Here is a 13,787-nt window from a genome sequence, read left to right on the forward strand (position 1 = left end):
GAGAGGAAGGAAAGAAGGAAGGAAGGGAAAGAGAGAGAGAGAAAGAAAGAAAAGAAGGAAAGAAGGAAGGAAGGAAGGAAAGAAGGAAGGAAGGAAAGAAGAAAGGAAGGAAAGAAGGAAGGAAGGAAAGAAGGAAGGAAGGAAAGAAGGAAAGAGAGAGAGAAAGAGAGAGAAAGAAAGAAAAAAGAAAGAAAGAAAGAAAGAAAAGAAAGGAAAGAAAGAAAGAAAGAAAGAAAGAAAGAAAGAAAGAAAGAAAAAAGAAAGAAAGAAAAGAATTAATTGTATGTGAACAATGTAACATGTCATGATCCACTTATTCTATTGTACAATTTCAGACCAGAGAGGTGCGCCATATTTCTCATCTGAATTTCACCGCCTGGCCAGACCATGATACACCTTCTCAACCAGATGATCTGCTTACTTTTATCTCCTACATGAGACACATCCACAGATCAGGCCCAATCATCACGCACTGCAGTGCTGGCATTGGACGTTCAGGGACCCTGATTTGCATAGATGTGGTTCTGGGATTAATCAGTCAGGATCTTGATGTGAGTACAAGATACAGGCTGAGTAAGCATTTGTCCAGAAATAATGATGGAGTCTAATTTTTGATAATGTGATCTTGGGATTTTTTAACTTATGAATTTATATGACTGCCTTCATTTTCTTATTATATTATTATAGAAAACTGTATTTTTGTAAACATTGGTATTCAAAACTACATAGGCCATGATCAACAAAAAATAATACTTCAGTTTTATACTTGTTTACTTGTATACTTGTTTACTGTGTGCTCAGAGGCCTTTTATGCAGTATTTCATTTTACCCTTTATAGTCTTTAGGCTGGTGTAAGATAGTATTGTTATCACACGTTAAAGATAGAAATAATTGAAGCACAAAGGAAAGTATTTTTTGAAATGAAAAAGCTTGTATTTTTGTATTTATGCGTAAAAATATATACATTTTATTATAAAATTAATACTAAATAATTTCTCTCTAAACAATTACTCTACATAAAAAAATTATTACTCTAAGAGTATAATCTTACTTTTGAACTCTAATATAAACCTTATTTAAAATACTAGAATATCTTACCATAATGTGTAATTAAAATCATAGTCTCTTAAAGAATTTTAGTTAAAAGCACTTTACATGCTAATTTTAGTAATTTATAGGACGAAACCAAATAGTCTTTTTCTCCCTGATTTCCAACTGTTCAATCTCAGCTGAAGTCAAAAGATCTTTTTTAGGGTGGAAATATGTTTATCAGAAGAGTAATATGTAGGAAAAATAATTTACCTTTTTTAAATTGTAATATTAGAAATTAGTTACATTTCAGGGGGAAGAGAATTTCTTTTCTTTGGGAGATTTTCAAATAGATTAACCTTTCCTGATTCTTAGAAAGATCAAAAACAAGAATACCAAGTGATGACAAAGTCCACTCGCCAAGTCATTTTGTCCAGGAGAGTTTCCCAAGACTACCAGAAGGGGAAGAAGAATGGGATACAGAATTTTACATAAACCTCCCCTCTGTGATCCTTTTGAGATTCAAATCCAGTTACCCGTTGAATCTAACACACATGTGGTTTCCTCTGACAGTTTGACATCTCTGATTTGGTACGCTGCATGAGACTACAAAGACACGGAATGGTTCAGACGGAGGTGAGTCATGGCTGGGCCTCCTAATGAGAATTTTCGTAAAGATTCTAATTTTTTTTAAGTTCCTATTAAACCATTTTTCTTTTTTGAGAGTTCCCATGTTAGAGCATAAAACCAAACATTTACTGCAGTGAGGGGCTTTTTTTTAAACATGAGGACTAATTCAGAAAAAAACTAAAATACTTCCAAGCTTTTTAAAATATTGCCTTTTAATTTAAAAATGCAATCTCTGCACTGAAGAGATTACAGAGAATGGGATAGCATGCTGCGGATAGTTTGAGAATGGTACAAAATACTATGTAATTAATGGCATTCCTTCCCTATTTCCAACCTGAAAAAGAGATAGAAGGTAACATTCTTGCTACAGAAATTCCCTGAGAGGTAATGGATTCATCAGCATTGACTGGAACACAGCAAGGCAGGCTGGAGTTGCTTAGCTTCAAGACATTCTGTAAGGAGTGTGAATATATGGGTTCATTTATCCTCTTTTGATGATTTTCGTTTCTCTTGCCTGAAAGGAAATCATCACCCACTGACACAATTGTGTCCTTCACAGAGAGTGCCTTATTTAGAGTGTCTGTCTTCACTGAAGAGTTCCACAATCCTTTGTGTTTATAATGGGAGAGTGGGGGATGTAGAAGCTATTTTCAAATATCCATAAATTAACATTTCTCTACCTCTTGAAAAATAGGGAAATTTGCTATCTTTAAAAATTAGCATTTGCCTACTTTCCTTTCATAAACCTTTTAAATTCAACTTGTCTTCTAAATATTAAGCTGATTTCTAATCACACTTTTGAGGTAAGGAAAACATTTTGATTGGTATACGCAGCCCTTTACACCTAGGAAGTTCATTAGTTCATTTGTTCATTCAACAGGTATTTATTGAGTGCTTACTGTATATTAGGAACTCTTCTAGGTGTCTGGAGCACATCAGTGAATAAAACAAAGATCCTTGCTAGAATAACAAAGATATTCTTGCAAGATACTGATAAGGATGGAAGATGATAAACATATTAAACATGTAAATTATACAGGATCTCTGAAAGTGATAAGTGCTTTAGAGAAAAGAAAAGTGAAATAGATAAAGGGAATCAGTCATGGCAGGTTGGGGGTATGATTTTAAACAGGGTAGCACCATTGACAAAGTAACACTTAAGCAAAAATTTGAAGGTAAAGGAGAGAGTCCTGTAGATCTCTGAGGACAAGAAGAGCCTTTCAGGCAGAGGGACAACCTGTGTGGAAGTGCAAGGGTCTTGTGGGTTCAGGTATGGTCACAGCCAATGTGGCAGGCAGGGCATGAGGAAAAGAAGAGGGAGGGAGGAGGTGAGGTTAGAGGGAAGGTGACGGGCCAGGACTTTGGCTTTTCTCTGAGTGAAATGGCAGCCTGGAGTGGCAGGGATCTGACTCACATTTTAAAGGACTACTGACCTGCTGTGTTAAAATGACACCAAGTCTGGGGAGGAAGGTGCAGGATTATAAGCAAGGAGATCAATTAGGTGACAAGCAGGGGTGGCTACAGCTGGAGTGGTAAGTGTGGACAAAGTGAAAGAAAGAGGACATGATGTGAAGTGGATTTGCTAATGGGTTGTATGTGGTGTCAGAGAAAGAGTCAAGGATGAATGTGTGGAAAAGTGAAAATACAGATAAGCAAAAAAGAAACTTAAAAGGCCACTTGTATTCTTACTCTCAGAGAGCGGTTAATGTTTTTAGGAGATGTTCTTATATTCTTTGTCCTAAACACATGTGCACACTCATTCATGCTCGCACATGCATACGTGCAGCTATTTTAAATGAGATTCAACTGGGGTTGTTGTTTTATTACTTTTCATTTAATATATTGTGAAATTTTTTATTTTCAGACTCAGTTCCTTCCCAAATAACAAAAAAGTCAGATCTCTGCACCATCAACTTAATAGAAAATAATTTCACCAAAGTAGTTCATTTTCAAAGAAACTTTGATTTTCATGCTTTTGTTCCAAAATATTTAAAGACTGTATGTGTGTGTGCGTGTGTGTGTGTGTGTGTGTGTGTGTGTGTATATATATATATACACTTTTTTTTTTTTTTTCTGAGATGAAGTCTCGCTCTGTCGCACAGGCTGGAGCTCAGTGTGTGATCTCAGCTCACTGCAACCTCCGCCTCCCGGGTTCAAGCGATTCTCCTGCCTCACCTTCCTGAGTAGTTGGGATTACAGGTGCCTGCCACCACACTTTAGTAGAGACAGGATTTCACCACATTGGCCAGGCTGGTCTTGAACTCCTGGCCTCAGGTGATCCACCTGCCTCGGCCTCCCAAAGTGGTGAGATTACAGGCATGAACCACCATGCCTGGCAAGACAATTATTTTGAATCACTTCTTAGCTATTAATTTTTTGACATTTTAAAACACCAGAATGAGCTCAACAAATCCAGAAGAAATTATGTAGGAAGGTTATTTTTCCACTAAGTATAATCAAAGCACAAAAAATATTGTAGTAGCCCACCAATCAAAGACAACTTCAGTTAGCATTCTGGGATAGTTTCATCCCCCATCCATCAGGCTTTTTCTCTGTTTTGCCAATCTGGTTTCTATATTTTTATAATTTTTATAATACCACACAATTCTATACCCTGCTTCTTTTTTTTTTTTTTTTTTCTTTGAGACTGAGTCTCACTTTGTTGACAGGCTGGAGTGCAGTGGCACGATCTCAGCTCACTGCAACCTCCGCCTCCTGGGTCAAGCAATTCTCCTGCCTCAGATTCCCAAGTAGCTAGGACTACAGGTGTGTGCCACCACACACAGCTAATTTTTGTATTTTTAGTAGAGACAGAGTTTCACCATGTTGGCCAGGATGGTCTCAATCTCTTGACCTCGTGATCTGCCCACCTCAGCCTCCCCAAGTGCTGGGATAACAGGTGTGAGCCACCACGCCTGGCCTATACCCTGTTTCTTACATTCAACATTCTAACAAAATTTTTCCATATTTTTCAAAACTCATCAAACATCACTTCCAATAGTGGTATAGCTATATATATATATATATATATATATATATAATATTTACATTATACATCTAAAGTTCTACAGTGTTTTTTTTTTTTTTTTTTTGGCCATAGGATCAATATATTTTCTGCTATCAAGTCATCCTTTATGTCCTGACACGTCTTCAAGCAGAAGAAGAGCAAAAACAGCAGCCTCAGCTTCTAAAGTGACATGAAAAGAACCTCTGGATGCATTTCCATTTCTTTCCTTAACCTCCAGCAGACTCCTGCTCTCTATCCAAAATAAAGATCACAGAGCAGCAAGTTCATACAATATGCAGGTTCTCCTCTATCTTAGAGGGGTATTCTTCTTGACAATAAACAATATTGAAATGCTGTATTTTTTTACAGCTACTTTAACCTAAGATAATTATTTACAAAATTTTAACACTAACCAAACAGTGCAGATCTTAGGGATGATTAAAGGCAGCATTTGATGATAGCAGACATTGTTACAAGGACATGCTGAGTCTATTTTTAATGCACCCATCTTGTTTATAGCAAAAATGTTTTCCAATATTTTAATAAAGTAGTTATTTTATAGGGGATACTTGAAACCAGTATTTAAGCTTTAAATGACAATAATATTGGCATAGAAAAAAAGTAGCAAATGTTTACTCTATCAATTTCTAATGTTTACTATATAGAATTTCCTGTAATATATTTATATACTTTTTCATGAAAATGGAGTATCAGTTATCTGTTACTGCATCATCTGTTTGTAATGCATTATCTCACTTTGTAAATAAAAACACACCTGAAAACATGAACAAGCCAAAACTGTGTGCGGACAAATTAGACATTTTCAGTGTGTTATTTTTCAACAACACCTAGGCCCGTGGGAAGACAAGGACCTCTAGACACCACTTCCCATCTCCCTAGTTGGCCCCAGTCATGACAACCATGGAGAGTAGAGGTGTTGTCAGAGATCCTGATAGATCTTCACTAAGTACTGATGTGGGCATCATGTACTGGCTTAACAGTAGCTCAGAAATTCAGATTCTCAGATTCTTTCTTCATTCTACCTCTTTGTGAATGGTGCCCACTTACTGAGTCCAATTTATATATAAATCAGAATATTTTCAAGTCCTAGCCACAGTACTCAACTGACCAAGAGCTAATCAAAGAAAACATATCATACTACCTGGGGGTTTATATTTGGTTCTGCCAAACAGGAAGGAAAAGAGATTGACTTCAAAGCTGCTTTAACTTTGGTTCTCTGTTCTCGGTACTAAATGTGGTACTAAATGTGGTTCTCTGTTCTCGGTACTAAATTCATTTCACAAAATTCTAATTCTAACAGTATTTCTTCATTCAGCCATGACACTGTAACCAGATGGATGTTCTTGACTGTGAGTTGTCCAGGTTCTTGGCATGTTGAACAAAGAATTGAACAAAATACTCAGACAAAGCAGTGGAAGATGAAAACATAGATTTATTGAAGTGAAAGTACACTCCACAGAGTGGAAGTGGGCTTGAGCACGTGGCTCAAGAGCCCTGATTATAATGTTCCTGGGGTTTTTATTGAATTACAAGAGCATGGTAACACCCCTAAGTACTCTTTAGAGGCCTCTGATAGGTTACACCCTACACAAATGAAGAATTCAGCCCAGGACCAATCAGAGGTAGGATTCTGCCTAGCACTAATCAGAAGCATCCTGCCTGTGATGTATAAGCAAACAATGGTTTCAGAATGGACCAATTACAGACATACCCATTTATGACATAGGGGAGGGGAGGTTCAGAGGGGTGTGGGCATTTGGCCCCTCCTTACTTGGTCCTGGAAATGCAGGGTTTTCCTCTTAGTCCAATTACAAGGCGGCCTTGGGCTTCCTGTCTCTAGACTCTGTTTCGCCTCAACACCATTCTAAGACCCAGGAAATTGCTTGGCTTATCCTCATAAGACTGCACCAGTTCTGAGCTAGTTGACTTGAATTTCCAAACTTAAGTGCAGCAATTTGCTGGGACCTATTCCCGAGAATCTGGGGCTATTTGAAGGCAGAAGACAGTATCAATAAACATATAAAGCTCCACAGTAACTATCTAAAGCCCCAACAGATAACAGGTTTGGGTCTTACTTCAGACTTGGCTCTGAATACGGCAAGAGAAGCTTTACCACCACCATTCCCACTTCAATCAGGAGTTTTATAGATTGGGTTGTAGCCGGAGATTTCATTTGAAAAAAGGTTTCTATTGCTTTAAATGACATTTGGAAATCTCTGTTCTGAATGAGTTGGAATCATGAGGCCTTGTTTTCCTGCACTGGCATGTGAAACTAGGCCAGCAGAGTGCTGGGGGCCAGTACAGCTGGAGGTGATTAGCTTCCATCCGAAGTCAACATAGATGGGAGAGGGTGGAGCTGGAGGTTGCTTTTTCTGGAACGAATGTCACCAGGAAATGGAATCGGGGGAAAGAAAATGCAGATTTAGCTTTATGACCTATGAATGGAAACTTCATTATAGTAAATATGTTACTGCCCTCAGCTGGGATCTGGCTCCACCAGCATGGAATGGTATGAGCCCACTTGCTAGGGCTACTCTGGTTAGAAAGCAAGATGAGGCCACGGAGCTGGGGTGGCACATGGGAACACTCATATCAAATTAATGAATAAGTACAATTCAGCTCTTAAGACACCTTGTATTAGCTAAGTGCTAGAAAATATAAACTGAAGATATGGAATGGTTTAAACATAATAGTTTATTTCTAGTTTATCTAACAGTTCTGGACAAGTGAACAGCTTGGCAATGCAGATCTATTTGGCTCAGTTTTTAGCCCAGGCTGATGAAAGTTCTATAATCAACACTTAGCTTCCAAGGTTGAGAATCGCCTCCATTCCCCATGAAGGATTGCCTATGGAGAGGTTTTATGAGCTAGACTTACATGCAAAACACATTACTGCCACTCATTCCATCAGTAACAACTGGCCAAATGATGGCCAGTGACAACTCTATGCTATAGAAGGAGAAGCACATATTGTAGTAGAATATATTTACAAAACTGAACTCAAGTTATATATTCTAAAAGATTATCTTAGTATAGTCCTGAGCATTGCAGAATTAGAAACAATTTTATCCCAAAATCAAAACTTTGGTACATGTCATTAGTAGAGATAATTCTGAATTATTATGGCAAACAGGAAATAAATGGCTGTTGAGAGAAGATTATTTTATATCAGTGGTTCCAGACAGCCTGCCAGATTTTTTGGTTTAAAAAGGACTAGTTATCTATATGTAATGTGATAAACCCAATAAATTTTAAAAACAGCTTAATACAGCTATATTCCAGATATAGATACCTTGATAATGATAGACTGTCTTTCCATTTTACATAATTCAGAAATATTCATAATTCAGAAATATTGTTATGGTAGAGATAAATGTAATAAATTATGGGCTCACCTGCATAATATTTTAAAGCCAATCGAAACTTTATCAATTTGGGATTGTATTTGACTGCAAGTAACCAAAACCAACCAAACAGGCTTACAAGTTATAAATCAATAAGTATGTGAGACAGGTCTCAATTTAGAAGTCTGTTTTGCCAAGGTGAAGGGTGTGCCTGGAAGAAATGACACAGAATCACAGCAACAGTCTGTGGTCTGTGCCTTTCTCCAAAGATGAATTTGAGGGCTTCAGTATTTAAAGGAGAAAAGTGAGCTGGAGGGGAAAGAAGAGGGTATGGTCACATAACTGAACCCATATGTTGCAAGAGGAAAGGAGCAGGCAGAGAAATAGTTATGTATTTATCTTGCACTCAGCACATAGATAAGGTGAACATAGAGTAACTACCTGTGGATATATTTAACCTTTTATCTGTAGCTATCTGCTTAGGAACAAAAGGAAATGCAGTTTCATGCATGACTCAGCTTTCAGCTTCATTTTTTTCCTTTTGGCAGAGTGAACTGGGGTCCCAAGTTTTTATTTTCCTTTCAGAAATTCTAGAGGGCTTAGAGTTTATTTTCTTTCCTTAGGAAACCAAGCTCAGAAGAAGGCAGTTGCTCAGAAGTAGGCAGTTAATTCTATAGCTCAAGAATGTCAACAGCTCTATAATTATCCTTGGCCTTTCCTTGGACTGGAAGTGGCTGCCACAGCTCCACCTATTATATCCACATTCTAGAAAAGAAGCAGGAATTGGCGAGGAGAAAGGGTCAGACAGTACTAGGGCAAGAAAGCAAAATTTCCCAGAAATCAAGGGCAGACTTCTTCTGTCTTAGTAAAATCTGTCAGATGCCCATCTCTAGCTTCAAGAAAGATATTTTTACCTAGATATGTTGCTGTCTAGCTGTGAACAATATCTTGGTTCTGTTCATAAGGACAAAGACAGCAATTGATACTGGGTGCCAGCAAGCAGTGTGTGTCTTTCCAATTCTGCCTCAGTTTCCACCATTCCTTATAAAGTAGCAAACACTATGCCAATTTTTCAAGATCTTACAAATTCAGAAGATTCTGAATTTGTAACTACTGAGGAGATTCACTGATAGGAAGTATTTAAAAGCAGCCTTCAGGCCAGGCACGGTGGCTCACGCCCGTAATCCCAGCACTTTGGGAGGCCAAGCTGGGCAGATCATAAGGTCAGAAGATCAAGACCATCATGGCTAATATGGTGAAACCCCATCTCTATTAAAAATACAAAAAATTAGCCGGGAGTGGTGGCGGGCACCTGTAGTCGCAGCTACTCAGGAGGCTGAGGCAGGAGAATGGCATGAACCCAGGAGGCAGAGCTTGCAGTGAGCCGAGATTGCACCACTGCACTCCAGCCTGGGCGACAGAGGGAGACTCTGTCTCAAAAAAAAAAAAAGTGGCCTTCAATTTTTACAGGTTTAGAGACATAGTTTTATTCACTCAACCAAAATATAACCATATTCCAAAGGTTGTGCTACGCAAAACCTCAGGACACTGATAAACCATGTTGCTGATTTATTAGCTTACAAGGAAGCTATAGGTGGGTCTAGCAGAATGAGGAAGGCTGGACATTCAGAGGGGGCTCCTCCTGCTGGGGAAAGTACATGCCAAGGCCGATGGGAAGGTTGCCTAGAGACCAACATGTGATTCATTAACTGGGTTAGGCTGAATAATCCTGTACACAAGGGTGTTTCTGATTACACAAGAAAAAAGAAGGGGATGTAACAAGTGTTGATCACTTTTGCATTGGACCAGGTGTTTTCACCTTGCCTCCTTTTCAGGGTGTTCAGCATTGAATGTGTTATCCACCTATTTAAGAGAGGAAACTGGCCGGGCGCGGTGGCTCAAGCCTGTAATCCCAGCACTTTGGGAGGCTGAGACGAGTGGATCACGAGGTCAGGAGATCGAGACCATCCTGGTCTACACGGTGAAACTCCGTCTCTACTAAAAATACAAAAAACTAGCCGGGCGAGGTGGCGGGCGCCTGTAGTCCCAGCTACTCGGGAGGCTGAGGCAGGAGAATGGCGTAAACCCGGGAGGCGGAGCTTGTACTGAGCCGAGATCGCGCCACTGCACTCTAGCCCGGGCGACAGAGCGAGACTCCGTCTCAAAAAAAAAAGAGAGGAAACTAAGCCGGGCGCGGTGGCTCAAGCCTGTAATCCCAGCACTTTGGGAGGCCGAGACGGGCGGATCACGAGGTCAGGAGATCGAGACCATCCTGGCTAACACTGTGAAACCCCGTCTCTACTAAAAAATACAAAAAAAAAACTAGCCGGGCGAGGTGGTGGGCGCCTGTAGTCCCAGCCACTGGGGAGGCTGAGGCAGGAGAATGGCGTAAACCCGGGAGGCGGAGCTTGTACTGAGCCGAGATCGCGCCACTGCACTCTAGCCCGGGCGACAGAGCGAGACTCCGTCTCAAAAAAAAAAGAGAGGAAACTAAGCCGGGCGCGGTGGCTCAAGCCTGTAATCCCAGCACTTTGGGAGGCCGAGACGGGCGGATCACGAGGTCAGGAGATCGAGACCATCCTGGTCTACACGGTGAAACTCCGTCTCTACTAAAAATACAAAAAACTAGCCGGGCGAGGTGGCGGGCGCCTGTAGTCCCAGCTACTCGGGAGGCTGAGGCAGGAGAATGGCGTAAACCCGGGAGGCGGAGCTTGCAGTGAGCTGAGATCCGGCCACTGCACTCCAGCCTGGGCAACAGAGCCAGACTCCATCTCAAAAAAAAAAAAAGAGAGAGGAAACTAAACCCCAGAGGGATCGTCACTTGCCCAGTTGCCCAGATAACTGAGGTAAAGGTTCGATTTCAGCTCTGACTGACTTCAATCGATAGCTCCAGAGGCCTCCTAGCTATTAAAGTGAAATGCAGGCTAGGCGCGGTGGCCCACGCTCATAACCCCAACAATTTGGGAGGCCAAGGCAGGCGGATCACCTGAGGTCAGAGTTCAAGACCAGCCTGTCCAACATGGGCAAAACCCCATCTCTACTAAAAAATAATAAATAAAAATAAAATTAGCCAGGTGTGATAGTGGGCGCCTGTAATCCCAGCTACTCGGGAGGCTGAGGCAGGAGAATCACTTGAACCTGGAAGGCGGAGGTTGCAGTGAGCTGAGATCACGCCATTGCACTCCTGCCTGGGCAACAAGAGCAAAACTCCATCTCAAAAAAAAAAAAAAGTAGAATGCAAGTAGCCCTGACACAGCCTGTGTTCTCTCCACTGCACTCTGCTGCCATGACCATCCAGCTGCCTCTTTCCTCTTAGACATGGACTCATTCTGCTTGACATGATTTCTCTGGCCCCACTTCTGAGTTTCATATAGGTCCCAGCTTTTATTAACTCATGATTATTTACATAAATTAGAATGCAACTTACTCAGATAGGACTTTTTTCCAGTTATATTTTTTGTTCTAAAGATAACATGTGGCCTTCTGAACAGCTTCACTATTTCAAGTTCTTGTCAGTAACATGTTTACAAATCATCTATGGAGATGGCCATCTTCTGGTGTGTTGTTTCTGTCTTAAAGGACGGTCTTTGGTATCCCTCATCCTTTTGGTGTCCCTCATCCTTGGAATGTCCTAACTGTTGTAAATACTGACCATATTGTTAATGCTTTCAGAATAGCACTGAATTTTACCGTTTTGTTTTGGGTGTCTATGTGGAGAAACAATTTAGAAATTCATTTTTTGTGGATTCTTTAAAACTCACGGAGGCCGGGTGTGGTGGCTCATGCCTGTAATCCTGGCACTTTGGGAGGCCAAAGCAGGTGGATCACTTGAGGTCAGGAGATCAAGACCAGCCTGGCCAATATGGTGAAACCCCTTCTCTACTAAAAATACAAAAATTAGCCGGGCACGGTGGCATGCACCTATAGTTCCAGCTACTGGGGAGGCTGAGGCGGGAGAAGAATTGCTTGAACTTGGGAGGTGGAAGTTGCAGTGAGCTGAGATGGCACCACTGCACTCCAATCTGGATGACAAAGCAAGACTCTGTCTCAAAAAAAAAAAAAGAGAAAGAAAAAACCAAAAACCTCATGGAAATACTCATTTTAGAGCTGGAAATCTCTGTTACCTGCAACTCTCCAAACTGTGTTCACTGCAGTGATCTATTCCCCTACTAGACTATAAACTTTGTGAGGGCAGGAGCCCTTTCTGCCTCATTACTGTTGTATATGTCCCATGTGCCTGAACATAACACAGACTAGCTTCTCATTATGTAAACATTTATCATATGGATAAAGGGGACTCTCCAAATAGTAAAGCGACAGTTGAGAATTAACAAGTCACAAATCCTCATAGTTCTTTTCCACATAAAAAGTGCCGTGGCTCTGAGATGTAATGGGGCTCCTTCTGTAATACCACAAAGGCTTTCTAAATTGGTGGGAAAATAGAATAATCATTGTCATCACATTAACCCACAAGTTATTGGGAACACTTACAAAATAAAATTATAAACACTAAATCTCAAAACACTTTCTCACACATTTCAAAACTTACAAATAAGAATAGACACAAAATGGAACCAGAGTCCCAACAAAAACACAATATATAGGAAGTTATGTGATAAGGGTAGCATTTCAAATGAGTAGATAAAAGAATAATGATTCAATATATGATGTTTAGATAATTAACTATAAAAAATTAGATTATTATGCCATACAGAAAAATAAATTCAAAATAGAATAAATATGTATGTATTTGCTCCATCATAGTATTAGAAAAACACGCGGGAAAATATTTTGAATAATTTCTAGTAGAGGACAGATTTTACCTACTGCCAGGCACCATTTATTGCATGGAAAGACAAGAAGTACACACAGCAGCTAGTAAATATGTTGCATAAGCCCCCAGAGAGAACTCCCTGAAGAGGGGCCAAATACATTCTCAAAAAAAGATTCTATCACAATTCACAATCCACACAAATATATAAATATGCTAATATTTGGCAGAGATCAGAGCCAAAAAAAATTCTTAATAAGATGAATAAGCTGAACATATTAAAAAAATAAAACTCTGTACTGCAAAAGACATAGAATAACAAAAGAGTGGATAAAATGTTGACAAGACATAGGACACATTGTCACTTACCATTATGGTTCAAAATCTATACATCAAAAAGGAAAAGATACAATAGAAAAGCAGGCAAAGGACGTAGGTTGGCAAGTGATTGTGAAAAATGCTCTAGTTCACCCAGTTTTTAAATGAAATTTTAAATGACATGCTTTAACCAATCAAAATTGATCATTCATTTGACTGGTGAGACTGTAGGAAACCAGGCCCTCTCGGGCTCTGCTGTACGACATTGCCAGATAGCAATCTGTCCTACATTTCGGTGAGCGATTGGCTTGGAAATTCAAGTCATAGGAAGTGAGCCTACAGAAATACTTGCACCTAAAGGCAAAAGTGTTTGTAGCAGCACTGAATACTGTTAAGCTGAAAGCTATCTAAGTGTCTGTGAATAAAGAGTGGTTAAATAAATTACAGTCCTTCCATGCAATGGAATACTTCCATATCACTACTATTCTAAAGAATGAGGTAGGTCAACACAGACTGACACTCAAAGATGTTCCATAATGTGTCATCAAGTGACTTACAAAACAATATATGGAATGATCTCAATGTTTTTAAAATGATACAGTTTACATACACAGCTTAGAAGGATACACGTGTCTGTCTTTTTTTTTTTTTTTTTTTGAGTCAGAAT

At 39.7% G+C, this 13,787-nt stretch overlaps 1 protein-coding gene across 5 annotated transcripts in view; it reads left to right on the forward strand.

The window, feature by feature from the left end:
• Window positions 1–5,479, forward strand: part of PTPN13 (protein tyrosine phosphatase, non-receptor type 13 (APO-1/CD95 (Fas)-associated phosphatase)) — a 226,789-nt gene extending 221,310 nt beyond the window's left edge. For all 5 annotated transcript variants that reach the window (XM_011951790.1, XM_011951791.1, XM_011951792.1 and 2 more), the window contains 3 exons: window positions 336–551; window positions 1,603–1,665; window positions 4,760–5,479. In XM_011951790.1, the coding sequence (XP_011807180.1) occupies window positions 336–551; window positions 1,603–1,665; window positions 4,760–4,855 (375 nt within the window). In that variant the 3' untranslated portion in view covers window positions 4,856–5,479. The remainder of the gene's footprint in view (window positions 1–335; window positions 552–1,602; window positions 1,666–4,759) is intronic.
• The last annotated feature ends 8,308 nt before the right edge of the window (window positions 5,480–13,787 follow it).

The sequence above is a fragment of the Colobus angolensis genome, unplaced genomic scaffold (assembly GCF_000951035.1).
Source record: "Colobus angolensis palliatus isolate OR3802 unplaced genomic scaffold, Cang.pa_1.0 Scaffold328, whole genome shotgun sequence".
NCBI lineage: Eukaryota > Metazoa > Chordata > Mammalia > Primates > Cercopithecidae > Colobus > Colobus angolensis.